Genomic DNA, 25,634 nt, shown 5'->3' on the forward strand with positions numbered 1-25,634 from the left:
TATAGCAAACACAGAAACAACACAATTAATTTCAATGCGACAAGGCTAATATTCTTCAGTTCATCCACTTAGACATCCGTAAGGCTGGTCTCATTCATTCATCTAGTCCAAATGACCAGAGCTGTTTATCCCTATAGCGATTTCTGTTTCCAATGACACCAGGTCAATAGTCACTAGCATCATAGGGTATTGGTTCTAGAGGGGCTGACTACAGTGTCTTGTTTCTCTGCATTTCCAGAGGACATGGTGAAGACCATTGTATTCTGACAGATGGCTTGACTCCGACGGGACGCTCGTCTCTCAACTGACAGGCGAAAAATTGCAATCTGACTAAAGACAATGGGTGTAGCCTACCTGGTCTTCATATTGCTCTACTTTCACCGGAGTAAACTGGTCCACGTTGTACTGTGCAAAAGCACTACAGAATCAAAACAGAAACAAGCTTAAATCAGTGCCAGCAGTCAAATATTTCCTGGAGAAACAAATGACTATTTCACAGTTGTCAATAGTACATTCACTCCATGTAGTAGATTGTTTATGACGTCAACTGACCACAAGTCTATGAGTCACTTTGACAGTAAAGAGTGTCGACTTACTGCGCTGCGCCTTCCCTGAGAAGATTGTCATTGTTGAGCAGCAATCGTACATCTGTGGGGAAGAACAGAACCACATGTCAGAGCTCAGAAACCTACAGCAAACACACAGAAGGATTGACACAAAAACAAGTGCACACACCTAGCATGGGGCTAAAAATGACGAATCAGAACGCGAGAGAGACAGACAGCGCAAGAGAGAGAGAGAGAGACAGCGCAAGAGAGACGGCGCAAGAGAGACAGCGCAAGAGAGAGAGAGAGAGACAGCGCAAGAGAGAGAGAGACAGCGCAAGAGAGAGAGAGAGAGACAGCGCAAGAGAGAGAGAGAGACAGCGCAAGAGAGAGAGAGAGAGAGACAGCGCAAGAGAGAGAGAGAGAGAGACAGCGCAAGAGAGAGAGAGAGAGAGAGAGACAGCGCAAGAGAGAGAGACAGCGCAAGAGAGAGAGAGAGAGAGACAGCGCAAGAGAGAGAGAGAAAGACAGCGCAAGAGAGAGAGAGAGAGACAGCGCAAGAGAGAGAGAGAGAGCGCAAGAGAGAGAGAGAGACAGCGCAAGAGAGAGAGAGAGAGACAGCGCAAGAGAGAGAGAGACAGCGCGAGAGAGAGAGAGAGAGAGACAGCGCAAGAGAGAGAGAGAGAGAGAGACAGCGCAAGAGAGAGAGAGAGAGAGACAGTGCAAGAGAGAGAGAGAGAGACAGCGCAAGAGAGAGAGACAGCGCAAGAGAGAGAGAGACAGCGCAAGAGAGAGAGAGACAGCGCAAGAGAGAGAGAGACAGCGCAAGAGAGAGAGAGACAGCGCAAGAGAGAGAGAGAGACAGCGCAAGAGAGAGAGAGACAGCGCAAGAGAGAGAGACAGCGCAAGAGAGAGAGAGACAGCGCAAGAGAGAGAGAGACAGCGCAAGAGAGAGAGAGACAGCGCAAGAGAGAGAGAGAGACAGCGCAAGAGAGAGAGAGAGACAGCGCAAGAGAGAGAGAGAGACAGCGCAAGAGAGAGAGAGACAGCGCAAGAGAGAGAGAGAGACAGCGCAAGAGAGAGAGACAGCGCAAGACCATTAGAAACAGAGAGAGAAAGATAGACTTAGAATGATGTTAAAGAAGACATGACAAGCTGACACAAAGAAAAGGGCTGTGAAATCAAAAGAGATGAAAGGAAAAGCGATGGCACATTGGTAGCGGGGAGTGTGTGTGTTTGGCTGCGATAAGGAGGCGCAGACAGCCCCCCAGCGCTCCTCAGTGACAAAGCTAATCATGATGGGGGCAGGATTATACGCACGCACAGCCCTCAGAATCCATCCAATAAATAGATTATCTTTAAACCCTCTCCCCAACACACACTTATCCTCTCAATTCCTCCCCTCTTTTCACAACCTCATCTCACTGTCAGCTGCTTAAAGGAGGCTCCCCTGTCCTGTGACAGTGTGTCACATTTGTAACTGAGAGGCAGTGTGTTAAAGTTCAGACACACCGGTAGGGATTGTCTAACGTTTGCCGCACACAGTACTTAGCACCTCTGAACACTGTGGGCAGTCGGTCTCGTTTGTGTTCACACAGCAAAGACCTTGAAGTCCTAACGTTTGTGTTGCTTATGGTCTAGATTCCAATGTTAGCTAGGTAGTGTTGGTGCAGGTTCCTTGTTCCTTGTCAATCATTTGCTTATTGGTGAAATCAGCAATCAGACAATATCTTTAAGTAAATCAATCAAAAACTTTTATTAATGCAATTGCAGACAGAAGTTGACAATGAGAACATAGCATGCATGGTTTAAGTATGCTCTCTCTAATTCTCTCAGAGGACCTGAGCCCTAGGACCATGCCTCAGGACTACCTGGCATGATGACTCCTTGCTGTCCCCAGTCCACCCGGCCGCGCTGCTGCTCCAGTTTCAACTCTTCTGCCTGCAGCTATGGAACTGTTCACCAGACATGCTACCCGTCCCAGACCTGCTGTTTTCAACTCCCTAGAGACAGCAGGAGCGGTAGAGACACTCAATGATCGGCTATGAAAAGCCAACTGACATTTATTCCTGAGGTGTTGACTTGCTGCACCCTCGACAACTACTGTGATTATTATTATTTGACCATGCCGGTCATTTATGAACATTTGAACATCTTGGCCATGTTCTGTTATAATCTCCACCCGGCACAGCCAGAAGAGGACTGGCCACTCCTCATAGCCTGGTTCCTCTCTAGGTTTCTTCCTAGGTTTTGGCCTTTCTAGGGAGTTTTTCCTAGCCACCGTGCTTCTACACCTGCATTGCTTGCTGTTTGGGGTTTTAGGCTGGGTTTCTGTACAGCACTTTGAGATATCAGCTGATGTACAAAGGGCTATATAAATACATTTGATTTGATGTTTCCGAGTAAGTTCTGCAAAATAGGAAAGGGTCCAAGTTGATTTAATATGCTTGCAGTGATGTAAATGCCTACGTCAACACCTTCTACTCATGAGACCAAGCCCATGCATATACAGTTATACAAACTTGCAGGAGAGACAATAGTTCCAGTGTTTTCTAAGGGCTCAGCAGTAATTGTGTCTGACTAGTCTCATCTCTTTCACTCCCCTGCAGGGTTCTGTGTCTATGAATCTCTTTTAGTCTTGAGGTGCTTTCTTACAGACACCCTGTTTTGACTGCAATAACTCACATCTCTCAGACCGTTTCAATATAAGAGGCAGAGACGAGAAAAGAACTGTGGAACTATTATATATATATAGCTAATCTAGTCCAGGACCCTATAAATGTAGTGGGTCTTATAGCCCTTCCCCTTCTATTAACAATATAAGCATAATCAATTATTATAATACATCAATCATTTGGTGCAGCCCCTATCATGACCCCCATCATTAGCTAGCTGCGCTAAATGTTGCTATTTTGTAGAAGGCCCTTGTTGATACTAGCCAGATGATCAAAGATAGATAACAAAGAAACAATCAAATGTACTCTCCATAAACCCATAGTGCCAGTGCCAATCCACATCCAAATGTTTAGCTAGCCCAATAACATAGCATATTCGCTAGCTAGCCCAACATAGCTAGTTACAGGCACTAACACAGGCAGCTGTTTCATGGAAACTAGCTAATCCACTAATTATAATGTCAATACTAGCTACAGTGTTTAGCTAGCTTGGACGAAGTATTTAGCGTTGTGTGCATTGCGTCTGTGCACTTAGCTAGCTACCATTGCATATGAAGTGTGACTGGCTAATCTGTGGCTGTACAGAGAAAATGCCCTCTTTCCTTCCTTTCTGTTGTCACTCCTGTTGGTTCCCCCATGTGGGGGTTCGCGCTTTCTGACTGGCTCAAAGTCAAGTTGTTGGCCTCTGACGAGCATTGCCATTCTACAAGTAGAAACGATAGGTTCGTCGCTACCGGGGTCGGCACGTAGCAGGTACCGCTTTTGTTCTAGCAAGAACAGGAACGGCCTCCCAATAGGAGTACCTATCAGCAGTGAGATTCTCTGTGTATTTCATGCTTTAGTGTTACTCTGTGTCAATAACCAGGTTTCATTCCAACCTTTTTATGTGAGTAAAGTACATGTCGGATAAAAAAAAGAAAAAAAGATGTCATGATAGGCCTGATGGAAACAGAACATATTTCAGTCAACTTTCCAAATGTCGACAAAACAAAATCCGCTAGACAAGGTGAGATCTTGTGTCAGTAAAATGAACTATGCGAGAAATGTCAACGGAACTGCTTTTATGCATAAACATTAACATAACCATCATATCGAATTAAACGTTGAGTCACACGATGACATGTAGTGTGGTTCTCCCACTATGACTTGTTGAGAAAGCATGCAGTTTATTCAACTACAGATGAAATAAGTTATGAACGTCACAGGGTGTTAAAAGTACAAGGTGATGAGCTTGATGCTCTTTACAATAAATATCTAGGGTCTTATTCTGGTGACATGATAATCGATGCTTGGCTGCCGTTGGATTTTTTTTTCTCCATAATATTCTCATCATGTAGGAGATCCGCAGATAGTGAGTGCTGTTGGCTAGAGAGCATGTGCCAACACCAGCATGGGTAGACTCACTATATAATGCAAAATAAATTGAGAAAACCCATCACTAGAGCTGAAAATGTGATGCAAACCCATTTCAGTTTTATTTGGTACAGTGGATTTAACCGCAAAACGTATTTTTATGTGCACCGTCATCACTCACAGCCTTTAAATCTGCAGCAATTCAATTTGATGGAACAATCTCTGGTGGGAATATTGTTTTTATGCAGATCTTAGAATATTTGCATAAAATCTGTTGTCAACTGGATGGAAACCAAGCTAGTGTGCTAATTAGTCCCTGGGTCTTTGTCCCTCCACCAGCATGTGTGTTCATATGCACTGGGCTGAGGCCTCAGTGAGGAAGAGCTGCCCTACTGACTGTATGACCCAGTCTGGCTTGGTGATGACTAGGGCTGTGGCGGTCATGAAATTGTGTCAGTCGGTGACTGTCAAGCAAATAACTGCCGGTCTCACGATAGTTGACCATTTAACAAAAAAACAGATTTAGCATCTCCTTGCTTCCACGCAAATACATCTGTGTAATATAGCATACACAATCACAATAAATCCCTTATTTTAAGACAGGTATGAAGAAAATGTAGTCTTTTTTTTTAAACAACAGAAAAGCATACTCCAAGTTGTCCTTATATTAGGCCCTGATTTGGCTATGCCATATGTCTGTGGGCTACATTCATTCAAATTAGCAGAAGAGATTAGCTTAGAAAATATATTTTCTCCCACACTCACCAGTGTGCACACTCACCACCACACTCACTAACTGTGTTGAGCAGTTAAAGAAACAGGTCCTCCAATATGCTTTAATTTTGAGCAATGTAACTTCAGCTGTGATACAAATGGTGGACTATAGGTTTTTAATTTTCATACATTCTAAGGCTGCATGACACGACTAATGATGATTTGAAACAGTCACGAGCTCGGCTTTGTTTTTTTTGCGCAGGCTGTCGACACTTGAGAATCTTGTTTCTCATGGTCTGAGAGTCTAGGTGACTTTTGGCAAATTCCAAGCGGGCTGTCATTTACCTTTTACTGAGGAGTGGCTTCCGTCTGGCCACTACCATAAAAGGCCTGATTGGTGGACTGCTGCAGAGATGGTTGTCCTTCTGGAAGGTTCTCCCATCTCCACAGAGGAACTGTGGAGCTCTGTCAGTGACCATCGGGTTCTTGGTCACCTCCCTGACCAAGGCTCTTCTCCCCAGATTGTGGTGGTGGTGTCCAAACTTCTTCCATTTATGAATGATGGAGGCCACTGTGTTCTTGGACATTTAGAAATGTTTTGGTACCCTTCTCCAGGTCTGTTCCTCTATGAACAAATCCTTCGATCTCATGACTTGGTTTTTGCTCTGACATGCACTTTCAGCTAAGGGACCTTATACAGACAAGTGTGTGCCTTTGCAAATGATGTCCAAGCTATTGAATTTACCAGAGCTGGATTCCAATCAAGTTGTAGAAACATCTCTAGGATGATCAATGGAAATAGGATGCACGGAGTTCAATTTCGAGTCTCAGAGCAAAGGGTGTGAATACTTACAGTGCCTTGCGAAAGTATTCGGCCCCCTTGAACTTTGCGACCTTTTGCCACATTTCAGGCTTCAAACATAAAGATATAAAACTGTATTTTTTTGTGAAGAATCAACAACAAGTGGGACACAATCATGAAGTGGAACGACATTCATTGGATATTTCAAACCTTTTTAACAAATCAAAAACTGAAAAATTGGGCGTGCAAAATTATTCAGCCCCCTTAAGTTAATACTTTGTAGCGCCACCTTTTGCTGCAATTACAGCTGTAAGTCGCTTGGGGTATGTCTCTAAATCCGTAAAAGTACAATATGTGCCAATATGTCCTTGTTCAGAACATATGAAAGTTGGTGGATCCTTTTAACATGAGACTTCAATATTCCAAGGTAAGAGGTTTTAGGTTGTAGTTAATATAGTTTTTATAGGACTATTTCTCTCTATACCATTTGTATTTCATATACCTTTGACTATTGGATGTTCTTATAGGCACTATAGTATTGCCAGTGTAACAGTATAGCTTCCGTCCCTCTTCTTGCCCCTACCTGAGCTCGAACCAGGAACATAATCGACAACAGCCACACTCGAAGCAGCGTTACCCATGCAGAGCAAGGGGAACAACTACTCCAAGGTTTAGGGCAAGTGACGTTTGAAACGCTATTAGCGCACACACAGCTAACTAGCTAGCCATTTCACATCGGTTACACCAGCCATGAGGCTGATAGGTTTGAAGTCAAACAGCGCTGTGCTTGCGAAGAGCTGCTGGCAAAACTCATGAAAGTGCTGTTTGAATGAATGCTTACGAGCCTGCTGCTGCCTACCATCGCTCAGTCAAAACTGCTCTATCAAATCATAGATTTAATTATAACATAATAACACAGAAATACGAGCCTTTGGTCATTAATATGGTCGAATCCGGAAACTATAATTTAGAAAACAAAACGTTTATTATTTCAGTGAAATACAGAACCGTTCGGTATTTTATCTAACGGGTGGCATCCCTAAGTCTAAATATTCTTGTTACATTGCACAACCTTCAAATGTTATGTCATAATTACATAAAATTCTGGCAAATTAGTTCGCAATGAGCCAGGCTGCCCAAACTGTTGCATATACCCTGATTCTGCGTGCAAGAGAAGTGACACAATTTCACCTGGTTAATATTGCCTTGCGAACCTGGGTTTCTTTTAGCTAAATATGCAGGTTTCAAAATATACACTTCTGTGTATTGATTTTAAGAAAGGCATGGGTGTTTATGGTTAGGTAGTCATCCAACGATTGTGCTTTTTTCGCAATTGCGCTTTTGTTAAATCATCCCCCAGCGTTGCATCGATTATATGCAACGCAGGACACGCTAGATAAACTAGTAATGTCATCAACCATGTGTAGTTATGACTAGTGATTATGATTGATTGTTTTTTAAGATAAGTTTAATGCTAGCTAGCAACTTACCTTGGCTTACTGCATTCGCATAACAGGCAGGCTCCTCGTGGAGTGCAACAAGAGGCATGTGGTTATAGCGTTGGATTAGTTAACTGTAAGGTGAAAATCTGTCGCTCAGCCCCTGAACAAGGCAGTTAAACCCATCGTTCCTAGGCCGTCATTGAAAATAAGAACGTGTTCTTAACCTCTCTGCGCACGGAACCCGCTCGCGGGCTGAAATTCCACAACATACGGTGATCGCTACATAAATAGTCATATTAAACACTCATGAAAATACAAGTGTCTCACATGTATCGAAAGCCTCAAATCTTGCTAATCCAACTGCTTTGTCAGATTTAAAAAAGGATTTACTGCGAAAGAATACAATGCGATTATCTGAGCATAGAGCCCCATAAAAAAAACAGCACAGGCGTAACATAATCACAAACTGCATTAAAATAAATCGTTTACCTTTGACGATCTTCGTCTGTTTGCAATTCCAATGCTCATTGTTACACAATGAATTATCTTTTGTTTGATAAAATCCGTTTTTAAAGCCTAACACGAAACATTTTGTGAACCGCTTGTGTCGTGAATTCCGTCTCGTTCCATTTTCGACGACACATTCCAGGTAAATAACCCACACAGAACGTGACTTTTCCAGTCATGTTTGGTTTCACTGCAATCAACTGGTTTGTTTGTAACACAATTAAACCTGATGGGCCATTTCGCGGGACATATTGACTGAAAGAAACCGATTTGAAGACAACAAGTCATGACATCATTGTGCACCAATGATTTGCCCGCTGTTTCGTTGATTGACTCTCTTTTAACCCAATGACCACTGATCGTCTTGAAATCTAGCTGGGTAGATAGCCAATGAGCTGAGGTAAACGGAAAGACGCCATGTTTATGTGTTGCAAGACCAACCCATGTAGTAAGCTTCAGCGTAAAGTGAGTAATTTGCTATTGAAGTTTCATACCGGAAGAAGCAACGCATATTACGCACTGCAGTGTTTGGTGAACGCGCAGATTCAGCTGTTTATATATCAATCATTATGACGACTAAGTCAGGGAAAGCTAAATCTAAGTCTAGATATACAGATGTACACAAAATTTTAGAATACATTGATTGGGAAGGTGAGACAGATTGTTGTAGGACACTTAATTTAGTGAGAGGACATTGTTTTGGACTGGTAAGTTCTTATCATGCTAATGCCCTTGTTTGAAATTAATAATATAAAATATTGTGATTTTTTTTAAAATTTTGAAGCAATATATAAACATGCAATGTCATGAAATGTGAGATGCGTGTGTCTGCCGCCCCATCCCAACCCACATGAAATAGCCTATTTGAGGCTGTTGAGGAGAGGGCAGGACCACATCAATGGCCAAAGTGAAATGGAGACAGTAGATACAGCTGGTCTGTCATAATATAATAGAGACCGTAGATCTAGCTGAAATGTCATAATATAAAAGAGACAGTAGATCTAACAGGTAATTATAATATAATAATATATTAAACCTAATATATTCAACCTTCAACTCTCTCCATATATCTGTTTATTATACCTGTTGATACAGAGCTCATATGTGAAACTATTCTAACTGAACATTTTCTTTCACAGTGACACTGACTGACACTGGGAGTCTTATCCGGTGTCCTGTGTGAATTTAAGTATGCTCTCTCTAATTCTCTCTCTCGGAGGACCTGAGCCCTAGGACCATGCGTCAGGACTACCTGGCATGATGACTCCTTGCTGTCCCCCCAGCCTGGTTCCTCTCTAGGTTTCTTCCTAGGTTTTTGCCTTTCTAGGGAGTTTTTCCTAGCCACCGTGCTTCTACACCTGCCTTGCTTGCCATTTGGGGTTTAAGGCTGGGGCTATATAAATAGATTTGATAGAGGACTGAGGGTCTTCCAAATATTGAAAGTGTGTAAATAGTTACCCATGTTATTTTGTAAATATATATATATATATATATATATATATATTTTTTTTTATCAATAAAAATGTTTTTTTTTAAAAATTCGCTCTCATTTATTTACTGTTGCTCTCGTATATTTTTCACTGAAAGTGTCCCCATCATCCTATCTGAATGTTTGTTTTATCTTGTTCATTTTAAAGATAAAACAATGAGAAAAAAAAAAACATACATTGTTTATTTTTGTATCTAAACCAGATCTACTGTGTGTTATTCTCCTACATTCAATTCACATTTACACAAACTTCAGTGTTTTCTTTCAAATGGTACCAAGAATATGCATATCCTTGTTTCTGTGCCTGAGCTACAGGCTGTTAGATTTGGGTATGTCTTCAGGCGGAAATTTCACAAAGTAGAAGGGGAGCTGTAAGAGGTTAACGGACTTGCCTAGTTAAATAAAAAGGTATAAAATAAATATAAAAAAAAAAAAAAATCGGCACCCCAAAATACCGATTTCCGATTGTTATGAAAACTTGAAATCAGAATTAATTAAATCAGCCATTCCGATTAATCGGTCAATCTCTAATGTATTGTTGTCTCTACCTTCTTGTCCTTTGTAATCTTGACTTTTCCCTAAAATGATTGCACCATGTTTTGTGCTGCTACCATGTTGTGTTGCTACCATGCTTTGTTGTCATGCGTTGCTGCCTTGTTATGTTGTTGTCTTTAGGTCTCTCTTTATGTAGTGTTGTGCCTCTCTTGCCCCCTTCCCCGCAGCAGGCCTTTTGCCTTTTGGTAGGCCGTCATTGTAAATAACAATTTGTTCTCAACTGACTTGCCTAGTTAAATAAAGGTTAAATAACATTTTAAAAAACAAGACTCACCTCTCTTTCAGAGCTGATAGTTAAGAAGCTTACATGTGTGGGTGTTAGCTAGATGCTAAGAGAGAAGGCTCTGTATGCGTGGGTGTTAGCTAGATGCTAAGAGAGAAGGCTCTGTATGAGTGGGTGTTAGCTAGATGCTAAGAGAGAAGGCTCTGTATGTGTGGGTGTTAGCTAGATGCTAAGAGAGAAGGCTCTATGTGTGAGTGCTCTGCTCTGTAGTGTGTGGTTTCAAGGTGCTGAGGAATTATCTGTGTCATAACATCTCTAGTGAGAAATACTCGCTACAGCTTACTACCTAAAGTGCGAGTTGTGATCCCCTGCTCCTGGCTTTGGTCAATACACACGCACCCCCCCCCCCCCCCCAAAAAAAGAGGCTACACACAAAAGCTTACCATTGAAAACTTCATTGAACTCTCCTGGTGGGGCGTGGATGACAAAGTTCGCTGCTATGCGTACCTGCAAAAACAAAGAAACACACGTCAGAAATGCAAGGGTAGGCTTAGTACCAACACAAATCTCTGAGATCAGTGAGTCACACAGGCAACATTTTCCTCCGAAGCTTTGAGATCTCAGGTCTGGAGACTGGTGAGGTCAGCAACACAAACATCAGGACCAGCACAGGGAATATCATAGGGAAAACATTGGGTAGATAGATGTGTTTTCATCCATTTATGGTCAACTTTCCTCTCCCTCTGTCTTTTCTGTTATTGAGGCTAAATCATGATGGACGAATACAGTGAGTTTACTACCACAATTCTCACTTCTCAGCCACTGTACACCCAGAGAGTTGCCCTCTCTTCATAACGTTGTCGCCTCCAGCATCTGTCTGCCCGCCGCTACTCAGTTGCACTACAACACTTCCTGTTTGGAGGCGATATGTGAAACTAACAGCCAGGGGCGGGCAGCCCCTCCCTCGAGTGGCTCGTGAACATATAAGGGCATGAAAATGTGCTGAGAAGCCTAGTAGTGAAGTACACCCCTCCCGCTCTCCCTGCCAGTGTAGGGCTTGGCATGTGGCTTCACTGGTTTGGCTAGTCCATCATCCCCACCCCCCTGGACTGACAAGCTGGGAAAGGGGTGTGTGTGCACGCGCGCGTCTCATCAGTGGTGTGCTGAGCACCAAAGCTTCTCATGCACGAGCTGCAGACCGATTCTCATAATGAGTGATGATACGGTGTGAACCAGAGAGGCACTCAGGGACTCTTATGTGTTGCTCTGGAAAGAGAGTATGTGCATTGCTGAAATCCCTATGGAGGAACCATTTGGATCAGGACTCCCTTATTATGCTTTAGAGAGATGTAAACAAACTTTACTTGAAAAACACTGCAGGGCCACTACAGGGCTATCGGTTATGCTCCATTTACACTCAACTCTGCTCTTATAGCCTAGCATTGTGAGATGCTGTGCGATTCTATTTAATTTGCTCCCTCTTGGGTCGGGTCGCTTTCGTAAAAGAGAATATGTCGTCTTAAAAATAAGCGTTATCCTTAAAACAACCCCATCATATCGTTACCCTACCACCTCACTGGGTTTACTTCTATATCGTGACAACAACACGTCTGTTGGGCGTGAATAAAAAGCATGATGCACTTCATTGCGACTATTGGGGCGATTCTCATGAAACCAATTTGAACCATGTCAGTAGTTAGTTACTAAACCATGGTCCGTGACGCATCCATTTCACCAGCCGACTTCCTAGGGTAAAAAAAAAGGCTCAATATGAATTCAGTGCAATTCACTTGCCCTTTTCCAACCCCATAATAATATCAGTGTTTCCCCTACACTCATCTAAATTCTTGCTGGTGCAAAAAAAAATATGCAATTCAAAAATATATAGTGCATTCGGAAAGTATTCAGACTTCATGACTTCCACATTTGTTACGTTACAGCCTTCTACTAAAATGGATTCAATTCATTGTTTTCCTCAATCTACACACAATGCCCCATAATGACAGTGAAAATAGGTTTAGATTTTTTTGCAAAAGTATATTTAAAAAAAAACCTGAAATACATTTACATAACTATTCAGACCCTTTACTCAGTACTTTGGTGAAGCACCTTTGGCAGCGATTACAGCCTTGAGATAGGAGAACCTTCCAGAAGGACAAGCATCTCTGCAGCAATCCACCAATCAGGCCTTTATGACAGAGTGGCCAGACGGAAGCCACTCCACAGTAAAAGGCACATGACAGCCAGCTTGGAGTTTTCCCAAAAGGCACCTAAAGACTCACAGACCATGAGAAACAAGATTCTCTGGCCTGAATGCCAAGTCTGGAGGAAACCTGACACCATCCCTACAGTGAAGCATGGTAGGGGCAGCATTATGCTGTGGGAATGTTTTTTAGCTGTAGGTACTGGGAGACTAGTCAGGATCAAGGGAAAGATGAATGAAGCAGATACAGATAGATCCTTGATGAAAACCTGCTCCAGAGCAGTGGTGTAAAGTGCTTAAGTAAAAATACTTTCAAGTACTACTTAAGCATATCTGTACTATTCATATTTTTGCCAAACTTTACTTCACTACATTCCTGAAAGAAAATAATGTACTTTTTATTCCATACATTTTCCCCTGACACCCAAAAGTACTCGTTACATTTTGACAGGAAAATGGTCCAATTCACAAATAAGAGAGAACATCCCTGGTCATCCCTACTACCCTAGCTTCTGATCTGGCAGACTGGACTCACTTAACAGAAATGCTTCATTTGTAAATTATGTCCGAGTGTTGGTGTGTCACCTGGCTATCCGCCTGGTTTGCTTAAAATAAGACATTTGAAATGGTTTATACTTTTACTTTTGATACTTTAGTATATTTAAAAAACACATTTTTTGATAGACTTTTACTCAAGTAGTATTTCACTGGGTGACTTCCACTTGAGTAAATGTTCTATGAAAAGGCATCTTTACGTTTACTCAAGTATTACAATAGAGGACTTTTTCCACCACTGCTCCAGAACGCTCAGGACCTCAGACTGGGGTCAAGGTTCATCTTCCAACAGGACAACGACCCTAAGCACACAGCCAAGACAACGCAAGAGTGGCTTCGGGACAAGTCTCTAAATGTCCTTGAATGGCCCAGCCAGTGCCCGGACTTGAACCCGATCGAACATCTCTGGAGAGACCTGAAAAAAGCTGTGCAGCAACACTCCCCATCCAACCTGACAGAGCTTGAGAGGATGTGCAGAGAAGAATGGTAGAAACTCACCAAATACAGGTGTGCTAAGCTTGTAGCGTCATACCCAAGAAGACTCAAGGCTGTAATCGCTGCCAAAGGTGCTTCAACAAAGTACTGAGTAAAGGGTCTGAATACTTAAGTAAATGTGATGTTTACCTGTTTTTGCTTTGTCATTATGAGGTATTTTGTGCAGATTGAGGGGAGAAAAATGCAATACATTTTAGAATAAGGCTGTAGCGTAACAAAATGTGAAAAAATTCAAGGGGTCTGATTACTTTCCGAATGCACTCATATTTCTGACAAGACGCGCTTTTAAATGGGTAGTTGTTGGATCAATGACTGGAAGAATATGGGAACACCTAGTATGTCATTGCATCTCACTTGCCACCACAAAACACATAATCCCTTGGTTATCTTTATTCTTTAAAAACAGTGACACCTCTGTGCAGAGCGTAAATAAAAGACCGAATGGCACTTCATTAACTCTATTGGCCACAGCTGTGAATATTTTATGACACGAGACAATGCAGCGATTCTTCATCACGTGGAGAGCTTTGGTCTGACAGACGACACACACGGACAATTATTGTTCTGCAACTTTATCTGTGCCTCTGACTAACTGGCTGTTTGGCGTGAGAGAGCTTGAGCTGTCGTGTCCGCAGAAGAAACAACTTTTATGGCGCTAGGTCTGAATCACACCCGGGTGGGCGGGCGCAGACACACTTAGGTCATTTCACAGGAACACTGAGAACAGGGATGCTGACAGCGGATCGTGGGACAGACTCAAGAGAAATTGTTTTTGACACTTTCCTCAACTCCCAACAAAGAGCGTAATCTTTTTGTTTACATTTTGGGCACAATTTAGACAGCCACTCTACTCAATATAATCTTATAAAGAGCAATTCTACCATAACAGAGTGTTTTTTACTTAAAAAATGTACGGCAAACAAAAGGAATGATTGCAAAGTTAAACAAAACCATACAACTATGCACAAGGGCAACTTTTACCAATTTCCACAGAATAGATTACAAAAACACATTTACTTAAAAAGCAGTGCAGAAGTTTGGTAACTCTGCAATCCAAAGTTTAACATTTTAAAGTGAAAAATCTCAGCATCACTGTTACCGTGGAATTGACCTAAAACATACTTAGGTCTAGACAATAACACAAAACACATACACTGTACGAACAAAGTCATGCGCACACATACACAACGAACACACAAAGACCCCCTGCGAGAGCCTAGTCTTTGTAAGGTCCTGGGCAGACAGTCACCAGCTGGGCTTTCTGTTCTCTCTTGTGTTCTGTCCTCCAGTGATAATGTGTTGTTTGTTTCCCCACATTCACACTCCCAGTAGCATCTATTATCCCAAGACACACACATCTCCAGTGGAACTAACCCTTATCCCAGAATCACACCTCTTATCAGGACACTCCAGAACCCTAAACCATGAGAGGGAGGAATGGGAGTGGGGGTATAATCTGACCTGCAGGAATCCTATAGAGGTAGAAGACGGCACCAACTCTATTCTCTAGGAGGCTGAATCCGCTTTCCTGGCACCTCTCCATCCATCCCTACATTTGTAATGGGACCAGGCTTTTATGAATAGGCACCTTGAGAACAGAACTGGAATAACTAGAAAAACAGTACACATGTAGAGCCTGCATAGGGTCTTCTGTCCCGTCTCATCCATTGAGGCGATGGGAAGAATAGATTCCCCACCCACTGCCAACCAAGTTTATCTCCACAATGTACCTGCAAGTAACTGGACCAGAACCACTCATATAAATTGGGCAAAAAGGACAACACCAAAATGTCTAGTACCTTTTGAGCTGTTTATCAGCCACTCATCTGTCATTCTTACACCGTATCCAAACCGGCCGCACGCAAGTTGACTTTGTCCCCCCGCACCAAACGCGATCACGACACACAAGTTAAAATATCAAAACAAACTCTGACCTATTATATTAATTTGGGGACAGGTCGAAAAGCATTAAACATTTATGGCAATTTAGCTAGCTAGCTTGCTGTTGCTAGATAATTTGTCCATGGATATAAAACGCAGCTTTGTTATTTTTAGCTGAAATGCACAAGGTCCTCTACTCCGACAATTAATTCACACATAAAACGGTCAACCGAATAGTTTAGTCATCTCTCCTCCTTCCAGGCTTTTTCTTCTTTGGCATCTAACTAAGTTTCATCTAACTTTCATAGTTACCACGACGACCGACCGAACTCAGTTCATCTTTCAATCACCCACGTGGGTATAACCAATGAGGAAAAGGCACGTGGGTATCTGCTTCAATAAACCAATGAGGAGATGGGAGAGGCAGAACTTACACCGTGTTCAGCATCACAAATAGAACTTCTATTTTAGTGCGTGGCAATGCTCGTTGGCGTGCGCGAGCAGGGTGGGTGCAATAATTGAATAACATGTTTGATTTTGCAACGAGAGTGGTCAGCATGTTACCCAATTCCTCAGCTTTTGGCACAATTTGAGACCACTGCTCTTCTAGCCCTGGATTTTGTTTCTTTGACAAATGCAGTTGGTGTTTGACCTAATAATACTACTGCCCATCTAAACAAATTCAAACTTATGCTAGCTTATTCTTGTTTCAACTGAATGTTATTGGTGTTTGCAGCCTTGAATGTTGCTTTGGACCAGGGGGATAAAGCACCTTGCTGCCAAGAAAAGACATGCAGAGGAAACACAGCAAACAGATTATTAAACACTTTTATTCTTCCACCCTACTGTAGTCCTACTGTAGCAGGCCCAGACTATATGAGTCTTCTGTAAAAAAAAAAACTAGGGGTACCAGTGAGGACTTCCTACACTCAGCAGCTTGTTACAGTTAAGTGATTGAAAATAAAATTGGCAAAAATAATGTAATGCCACTACATTAAGAAAACAAGGGGGGGGGGGGGGGGGGGGGTCATCGCTATACTTAAAAGTCATATGTTCATTTAAAACCTGTTTAACCCTTTATCATGGTTGGTGTCTTGATGGATTTATCCAAGATTGTGTGACAAAGAGCATCCTGCACCATCGAGAGCATCCTGACCGGTTGCATCACCATCTGGTATGGCAACTGCTCGGCAGGCGCTACAGAAGGTTGTGCATACGGCCCAGTACATCACTGGGGCCATCTTCCTACCATCCAGGACCTATATACTAAGCGTGTCAGAGGAAGACCCCTAAAAATTGTCAAAGACTCCAGTGACACACTGTGCTCTCCAGTACCGCACAGCAAGCGGTACCGGAGCGCCAAATTGAGGTCCAAAAGGCTCCTTAACAGCTTTCATCCCCAAGCCATAAGACTGCTGAACAATTAATCAAATGGCCACCCGGACTATTTACACTGACCCCCCCCCCCCTCCTCCCTTGTTTTTACACTGCTGCTACACACGGTTTATCATCTATGCATAGTCATCCTACCCACATGTACAAATTACCTCCACTAACCTGTGACCCTGAACATTGACTCAGTACCAGTACCCCCTGTATATAGCTTTGTTATTTTATTGTTACTTTATTCAATTTTTTCCTCAATTTGGGACTTGAAAAGATATTGTAATTATTGTAGCCAATTTATAAGTTCTCCTGCACCCTTATAATTATTTGTGATGACATTTTATATTGGTTATTCTGAGAGATGTGACCATTTTTGTTTGTTTCCCGCTGCTTCTATTGAAGGGTATTGCGCTACTCTGTTGAAAAATCACATGCAGCTATTAAGAGGATAACAAAATCTAATATTGGCTTCCACTTGGCTTTCCATACAAATCCTTCCTTTAAAAACAAATGTGGTTTGTGGTCACTTTCATTATAAAAACAGCAATGGGGACACAGGCTACAGAAGAAATCGGGAGGGTGGGGGGAGGTCCATATTAGGTCCTATATGTACAATCATAAAAAATATATAATTGTTTAACATTGAGGTCCTTAAATTACAATTAAGAGCTTTAAAACATCCCTGAAAGTCTTTGAATGTGACTTGCCAATGTCTGTATGAACCCTGCTTAAAAAGGATGTATAGTCCTACACCTATGGTGTAGTGTAGCTGGAGTTATGGGCCATTCAGCATATATTCATTTTTATTCCTCTAAGTACACTTGTGGAAATGCATGAAAATCTTTTTTATTTTTGTTTCAAACCATTTTGAAATGTTCATCCCAATGTCACACATTGGCCCCGTTATTTATAGAAAGACCCATATGTGGAGCTGTTTGTAGACAGAATAGCACCACCGGGGCCATTTTCTCTACATCCAAATCTATGACCACAGGGCAGACATGCACAGAAAAAGAGAAGCGTTCCTTCTTTGGCCATGCATTCTTCACAAAACCACACAGGAGAAGTAGGTGTCAGAGGTCAGTGTGCTGCTAAACAGTTTAGCTTCCTCCACTGTCCCAGTCCCCCCCCCGCACAGGGCTCGAAAGTGATCCTCTGCTTCGCAGCATACACATGACCACGATGGTTGACAACGTGTAAACCGATTGAGCCATACAAAAAGGCACCGATTGGGTGGCTCCAGCTGCAACATTTCAAGCTAGCTGTGGAGTGAGTTTACAGCATAAATCCGTTACACTAACCCCTCATGAAATCACTACAAAGCAAGCTACCCCGGGGGTTCAGCTAAACCCAACTGCAGATATGGTCCACGGGCACTACTGCAACTAACAGTGGTGTAAAGTACTTAAGTAAAAATAGTACTTTTGCTACACTACATTCCTAAAGAAAATTATGTACAGTCGTGGCCAAAAGTTGAGAATGATAAATAGTAATTTTCAAAGTCTGCTGCCTCAGTTTGTATGATGGCAATTTGCATATACTCCAGAATGATATGAAGAGTGATCAGATGAATTGCAATTAATTGCCAAGTCCCTCTTTGCCATGCAAATTAACTGAATCACAAAAAAACATTTTCACTGCATTTCAGCCCTGCCACAAAAGGACCAGCTGACATGTCAGTGATTCTCTCGTTAACACCAGGTGTGAATGTTGACGAGGACTAGGCTGGTGATCACTCTGTCATGCTGATTGAGTTCGAATAACAGACTGGAAGCTTCAAATGGAGGGTGGTGCTTGGAATCATTGTTCTTCCTCTGTCAATCATGGTTACCTGCAAGGCAACACGTGCCGTCATCATTGCTTTGCACAAAAAAGGGCTTCACAGGCAAGGATATTGCTGCAGTAAGATTGCACCTAAATCAACCATTTATCGGATCATCAAGAACTTCAAGGAGAGCGGTTCCATTGTTGTGGAGAAGGTTTCAGGGTGTCCAAGAAAGTCCAGCAAGCGCCAGGGCCGTCTCCTAAAGTTGATTCAGCTGCGGGATCGGGAAACCAAAAGTACAGAACTTGCTCAGGAATGGCAGCAGACAGGTCGGTGTGAGTGAATCTGCATGCACAGTGAGGCGAAGACTTTTGGAGGATGGCCTGGTGTCAAGAAGGGCAGCAAAGAAGCCACTTCTCTCCAGGAAAATCATCAGGGACAGACTGATATTCTGCAAAAGGTACAGGGATTGGACTGCTGAGGAATGGGGTAAAGTCATTTTCTCTGAGGAATCCCATTTCCGATTGTTTGGGGCATTTTTTAAAATTGTTTTATTTCACCTTTATTTAACCAGGTAGGCTAGTTGAGAACAAGTTCTCATTTACAACTGCGACCTGGCCAAGATAAAGCATAGCAGTGTGAACAGACAACAACACAGAGTTACACATGGAGTAAACAAGTCAATAACACAGTAGAAGAAAAAAAAAGTCTATATACATTGTGTGCTAAAGGCATGAGGAGGTAGATGAATAATTACAATTTAGCAGATTAACACTGCAGTGATAAAGGATCAAATGGTCATGTGCAGGTAGAGATACTGGTGTGCAAAAGAGCAGAAAAGTAAATAAATAAAAACATAAGACAGCCCTATTTGGTAAAATACCAAGTCCATATGATGGCAAAAACATCTCAAATAAGCAAAGAGAAATTGGTGACGACATGGTCAGTCAAAGCAGTTTCTCCAAGTGCAGTCGGAAAAACCACCAAGCCCAATGTTAAAGCTGGCTCTCATGATGACCGCCACAGAAAACAGACAGAGTTACCTCTGCTGCAGAGGATAAGTTCATTTAGAGTTACCAGCCTAAGAAATTGCAGCCCAAATAAATGCTTCAGAGTTCAAGTAACAGACACATCAACATCAACTGTTCAGAGGAGACTGGGTTAAATCAGACCTTCATGGTCAAATTGCTGCAAAGAAACCACCAGTAACAGACACCAATAAGAAGAAGAGACTTGCTTAGGCCAAGGAAAATGAGCAATGGACATTATACCGGTGAAAATCTGTCCTTTTGGTCTGATGAATACAAATGAGATTTTTGGATCCAACTGCCATGTATTTGTGAGCCGCAGAGTAGGTGAACGGATGATCTCGGCATGTGTGGTTCCCACCATGAAGCATGGAGGATGTTGCCTGATGGTGCTTTGCTGGTGACACCAGAATTCAAGGCACACATTACCTGCAAAGCTACCACAGCATTCTGTAGCATTACGCCATCCAATCTGGATTGTGCTTAATGGGACTATCATTTGGTTTTCAACAGCACAATGATCCAACACACCGCTAGGCTGTGTAAGGGCTATTTGACCATGTAGGAGTGTGACGGAGTGCCGCATCAGATGACCTGGCCTCCACAATCACCGACCTCAAACCAACTCGGGATGAGTTGGACCGCAGAGTGAAGGAAAAGCAGCCAACAAGTGCTCATCATATGTGGGAACTTCTTCAAGACTGTTGGAAAAGCATTCCAGGTGACGCTGGTTGAGAGAATGCCAAGAGTGTGCAAAACTGTCAGAGGGTTGCTACTTTGAAGAATCTAAAATACAGTTGAAGTCGGAAGTTTACATACACTTAGCATGGGGACATTAAAACTCGTTTTTCAACCACTCCACACATTTCTCGTTAACAAAATATTAGTTTTTTACAGAGATTAATTCCAGTGGGTCAGAAGTCTACATACACCAAGTCTGTGCCTTTAAACAGCATGGAGGCCTCCCGGGTGGCACAGTTGTTAAGGGCGCTGTACTGCAGCGCCAGCTGTGCCATCAGAGACTCTGGGTTCGCGCCCAGGCTCTGTCGTAACCGGCAGTGCGCACTAACCAAGGTTGCACGGTGTTTCCTCTGACACATTGGTGTGGCTGGCTTCCGGGTTGGATGCGCGCTGTGTTAAGAAGCAGTGTGGCTTGGTTGGGTTGTGTATCGGAGGACGCATGACTTTCAACCTTCGTCTCTACCGAGCCCGTATGGGAGTTGTAGCGATGAGACAAGATAGTAGCTACTAAAAAACAATTGGATACCATGAAATTGGGGAGAAAAAGGGGTAAAATTCAAAAGGAAAAAAAAGTGGGAAAAAAGAAAAAAACAGCATGGAAAACTCCAGAAAATGATGGCTTTAGAAGCTTCTGTTAGGCTAATTGACATAATTTGAGTCAATTGGAGGAGGTGTACCTGTGGATGTATTTCAAGGCCTACCTTCAAACTCAGTGCCTCTGCGTGACATCATGGTAAAAAAAAAGAAAGAAATCAGCCAAGACATCAGAAAAAAATTTGTAGAACTCCACAAATCTGGTTCATCATTGGGAGCAATTTCCAAATGACTTTAGGTACCACGTTCATGTGTACAAACAATAGTACACAAGTATAAACACCATGGGACCACGCAGCCATCATACTGCATTCTGAAGGACACGCGTTCTGTATCCTAGAGATGAATTTACTTGTGTGAAAAGTGCAAATCAATCCCAGAACAATAGCAAAGGACCTTGTGAAGACGCTGGAGGAAACAGGTGCAAAAGTATCTATATCCACAATAAAAGGAGTCCTATATCGACATAACCTGAAAGGTCGCTCAGCAAGGAAGCAGCCACTGCTCCAAAACCGACATTAAAAAAGCCAGACTACGGTTTGCAAATGCACATGGGGACAAAGATCATACTTTTTGGTGAAATTGGTCTGATGAAACAAAAATAGAACTGTTTGGCCATAATGACCAACATTATGTTTGGAGGAAAAATTGGGAGGCTTGCAAGTCGAACACCACCATCCCAACTGTGAAGCACGGGGGTGGAAGTATCATGTTGTGGGGGGTGCTTTGCTGCAGGAGGGACGGGTGCACTTCACAAAATTGATGGCATCATGAGGAGGAAAACTATGTGGATTTATTGTAGCATTGTCTTTAAATTGTCTAACTTGAGTCAGGAAGTTAAAGCTTGGTTGCAAATGGGTCTTCCAAATGGACAATGACCAAAGGACAACAAAGTCAAGGTATTGGAGTGCCATCACAAAGCCCTGACCTCAATCCTATAGAAAATGTGTGGGCAGAACTGAAAAAGTGCATGCGAGCAAGGAGGCCTACAAACCTGACAGTTACACCAGCTCGGTCAGGAGGAAATGGGCCAAAATTCACCCAACTTATTGTGGGAAGCTTGTGGAAGTGTACCCAAAACGTTTGACTCAAGTTAGACAATTTAAAGACAATGCTACCAAATACCAATTGAGTGTATGTAAACTTCTGATACACTGGGAATGTGATGAAAGAAATAAAAGCTGAAATCATTCTACTATTATTCTGACATTTCACATTCTTAAAATAAAGTGGTGATCCTAACTGACCTAAGACAGGGAATTTTTACTAGGATTAAATCTCTGGAATTGTGAAAAACTGAGTTAATGTATTTAGCTAAGGTGTATGTAAACTTCAACTGTATATTTTGATTTGTTTAACACCTTATTGGTTACTACATGATAGAGATCGACCGATTAGGATTTTTCAACGGCGATAACGATTATTGGAGGATCAAAAAAAGCCGATACAGATTAAATAAATAAATATATAAATGACAATTACAACAATACTGAATGAACACTTATTTGAACTTAATATCAATAAAATCAATTTAGTCTCAAATAATGAAACATGTTCAATTTGGTTTAAATAATGCAAAAACAAAAAGTGTTGGAGAAGAAAGTAAAAGTGCAATATGTGCCATGTAAGAAAGCTAACCTTTCAAGTTCCTTGCTCAGAACATGAGAACATATGAAAGCTGGTGGTTCCTTTTAACATGAGTCTTCAATATTCCCAGTTAAGAAGTTTTAGGTTGTAGTTATTATAGGACTATTTCTCTCTATACCATTTGTATTTCATATAGTATTGCCAGCCTAGAGAGTTGATAGGCTTGAAGTCATAAACAGCGCTGTCCTTCAAGCATTGCGAAGAGCTGCAAAGTGCTTTTTGAATGAATGCTGCTGCCCACCACCGCGCAGTCAGACTACTCTATCAAATCAGACTTAATTATAATAAAACATACAGAAATACAAGCCTTAGTTCATTAATATGGTCAAATCCGGAACCTATCATTTCGAAAACAAAACATTTATTCTTTCAGTGAAATACGGAAGGAACCGTTCCGTATTTTATCGAATGGGTGGCATCCATAAGTGTAAATATTGCAGTTACATTGTACAACCTTCAATGTTATGTCATAATCATGTAAAAATTCAGGCAAATTAATTACGGTTTTTGTTAGGAAGAAATGGTCTTCACACAGTTCGCAACGAGCCAGGCGGCCCAAACTGCTGCATACACCCCGACTCTGCTTGCACAGAACGCAAGATAAGTGACACAATTTCCCTAGTTAATATTGCCTGGTAGCATGAATTTCTTTTAACTAAATATGCAAGTTTTAAAAAATATACTTGTGTATTGATTTTAAGCTTGGCATTGATGTTTATGGTTAGGTACATTGGTGCAACGACAGTGCTTTTATCGCAAACGCACTTGTTAAATCATCACCCGTTTGGTGAAGTAGGCTGTGATTTGATGATAAACAGGCACAGCAATGATTATTTGCAACGCAGGACAAGCTAGTTAAATTAGTAATATCGTCGACCATGTGTAGTTAACTAGTGATTATGTTAAGATTCATTGTTTTTTATGAGATAAGTTTAATGCTAGCTAGCAACTTACTTTGGATCCTTGCTGCACTCGCGTAACAGGTGGTCAGCCTGCCACGCAGTCTCCTTTTGGAGTGCAATGTAATCGGCGTCCAAAAATGCCAACTAACAATTTTTATGAAAGCGCCCCTAATTAAATCGGCCATGCCGCTCGACCTCTACTACTTGATTCCATATGTGTTATTTCATAGTTCTGACATCTTCACTATTTTCTACAATGTAGAAAAAAGTTAAAATAAAGAAAAACCTTGAATGAGTAGTTCTCCAAACTTTTGACTGGTACTGTATGTGTTTGCTCGAGTCTCATTTGTGACCAATGTTTTTTTTTTACATTGGGTAAAAATAGAGACTGAGCTAGAAAATGGTACTACAGTTGAGGAACAATGGGAAAGTAATTCTGCTTTGAAAGTTGATAAACTTGTAACCCAACTTTGAGAAAATGGCCCTTGAATATTTTGGTTCACCTACTGGAGAGCTTTTCTTTGTCTATACCCATTCAGCATAGTTCATACCTTCTTAAGCCCCACCCATCTCTTTAAGGATTCACATGTGAGGCCATGTGCTAAACAGAGTGAGTAGTGTACTAAACAACCAAACATTTCAAGACTAAAAGGGTTATACTACGTCTATCGACATGTCTGCAGACAGTTGTCGCAGTGACATCATGAACATTCTATTGTTGTCCGACATTAAACTTCTAGTTATGAAAAAGTATAACACAAAAACGACAGGCTGCATGACATCAACAGCCTGGTGGTCCAAAATAGTATAACTGGTGTATTTTAACACAAATAAACCCATCTGTTTAAAAATGAATTTAGTATATTTAAATTTAGCAAACCAAGCAACGTTTTGGTTAACTTCTAGCTTGTTAGTTCTAACAATAACTATATCATAGCTGACAACATCTTAACTTTAGCTAATTAGTACTCATTATTACAGGAAAATAATTAACAGTGAGCTAATTACAGAAAATAGCTGACAATTGTGAGTGTTACGAAATAAAAGCAGGGCGTTCTACTGGAGAATTTTAGAACTTGGACACGGTCTCATTGGCCTAACATTATATCCTAATTTGACTTTGGTGCAGGTCATGCTGTTCTTCACATTACCTTCTCTGGTAAACATAATATTTTATATAGTGTATCTAAATGCATTTGTCACATGTACAGGAGACAGAAGGTGTAAACGGTACAGCGAAATGGTTACTTGCATAGTGGAGTCTTTTGTTTACAATGAACAATGAACCAAAATCACAACTCATAACGTTACTACAATGCATGAACCTGCAGGTAGCTAAAGCTAACCAACTAGGTTCAATGTTAGCTAGCTAACATTAGGCTATAACTAGCAATGCAAACAGCATTTTTTTTTTGCAGTTTGTGAGATTGTTCAAAAAAAGCTGCATTAGAAAGGATTACCTACACATACTGAGCAGCTCATGTTATAGACAGAAGCATGCTACATGGCAAACCAATCTGAACTCATCTCTTAGCATGTCCAGCCCATCATCTCAGCCAATCATAGCTAGCAGGAAGGTTCCTGACTTTCTCCATTGCTATTTACAGAAGGCATGCAAGTTTGTTGTTAACTTCTTGGTGACAGGGGGCAGTATTTTCACATCCGGATTAAATGCATGCCCAAATTCAACTGCCTGCTACTCATCCCCAGAAGATAAGATATGCATATTATTAGTAGATTTGGATAGAAAACACTCTTACGTTTCTAAAACTGTTTGAATCATGTCTGAGTATAAGATAACTTATTTTGCACGCGAAACCCTGAGGACAAACCATCAGATGTTGTTTTTTGAGGTCATTCTTTTCAATGGGTTTTCATTGGGAATCCAGATTTCTAAGGGACCTTCTTTGCAGTTCTTATCGCTTCCACTGGATGTCAACCGTCTTTAGAAATTGGTTGAGGTTTTTCCTTTGTGTAATGAAGTACGGCCATCTTGAACGAGGGTAACTTGAAGTGTACTGTTAGATAGAGGTGCGTGACCAGAAAGCTAGCTACAGTTTGTTTTCCTCCTGTATTGAACACAGATCATCCCGTCTTCAATTTTATCGATTATTTAGGTTTAAAAAAATACC

The 25,634-nt window shown here is 41.6% G+C and overlaps 1 protein-coding gene across 1 annotated transcript in view; it reads right to left on the reverse strand.

Annotated features, from left to right (window-relative positions):
• Nucleotides 1-25,634, reverse strand: part of LOC110524359 (F-actin-capping protein subunit alpha-2) — a 50,114-nt gene that overhangs the window by 16,955 nt on the left and 7,525 nt on the right. The window contains exons 2-4 of the mRNA XM_036979340.2: nucleotides 10,749-10,812; nucleotides 597-648; nucleotides 355-418 (exon numbers count right to left, since the gene is read on the reverse strand). Coding sequence (XP_036835235.2) covers nucleotides 355-418; nucleotides 597-648; nucleotides 10,749-10,812 — 180 coding nt within the window. The remainder of the gene's footprint in view (nucleotides 1-354; nucleotides 419-596; nucleotides 649-10,748; nucleotides 10,813-25,634) is intronic.

This window comes from Oncorhynchus mykiss, chromosome 1 (assembly GCF_057628025.1).
Source record: "Oncorhynchus mykiss isolate SJ-2025 chromosome 1, ASM5762802v1, whole genome shotgun sequence".
Lineage (NCBI taxonomy): Eukaryota > Metazoa > Chordata > Actinopteri > Salmoniformes > Salmonidae > Oncorhynchus > Oncorhynchus mykiss.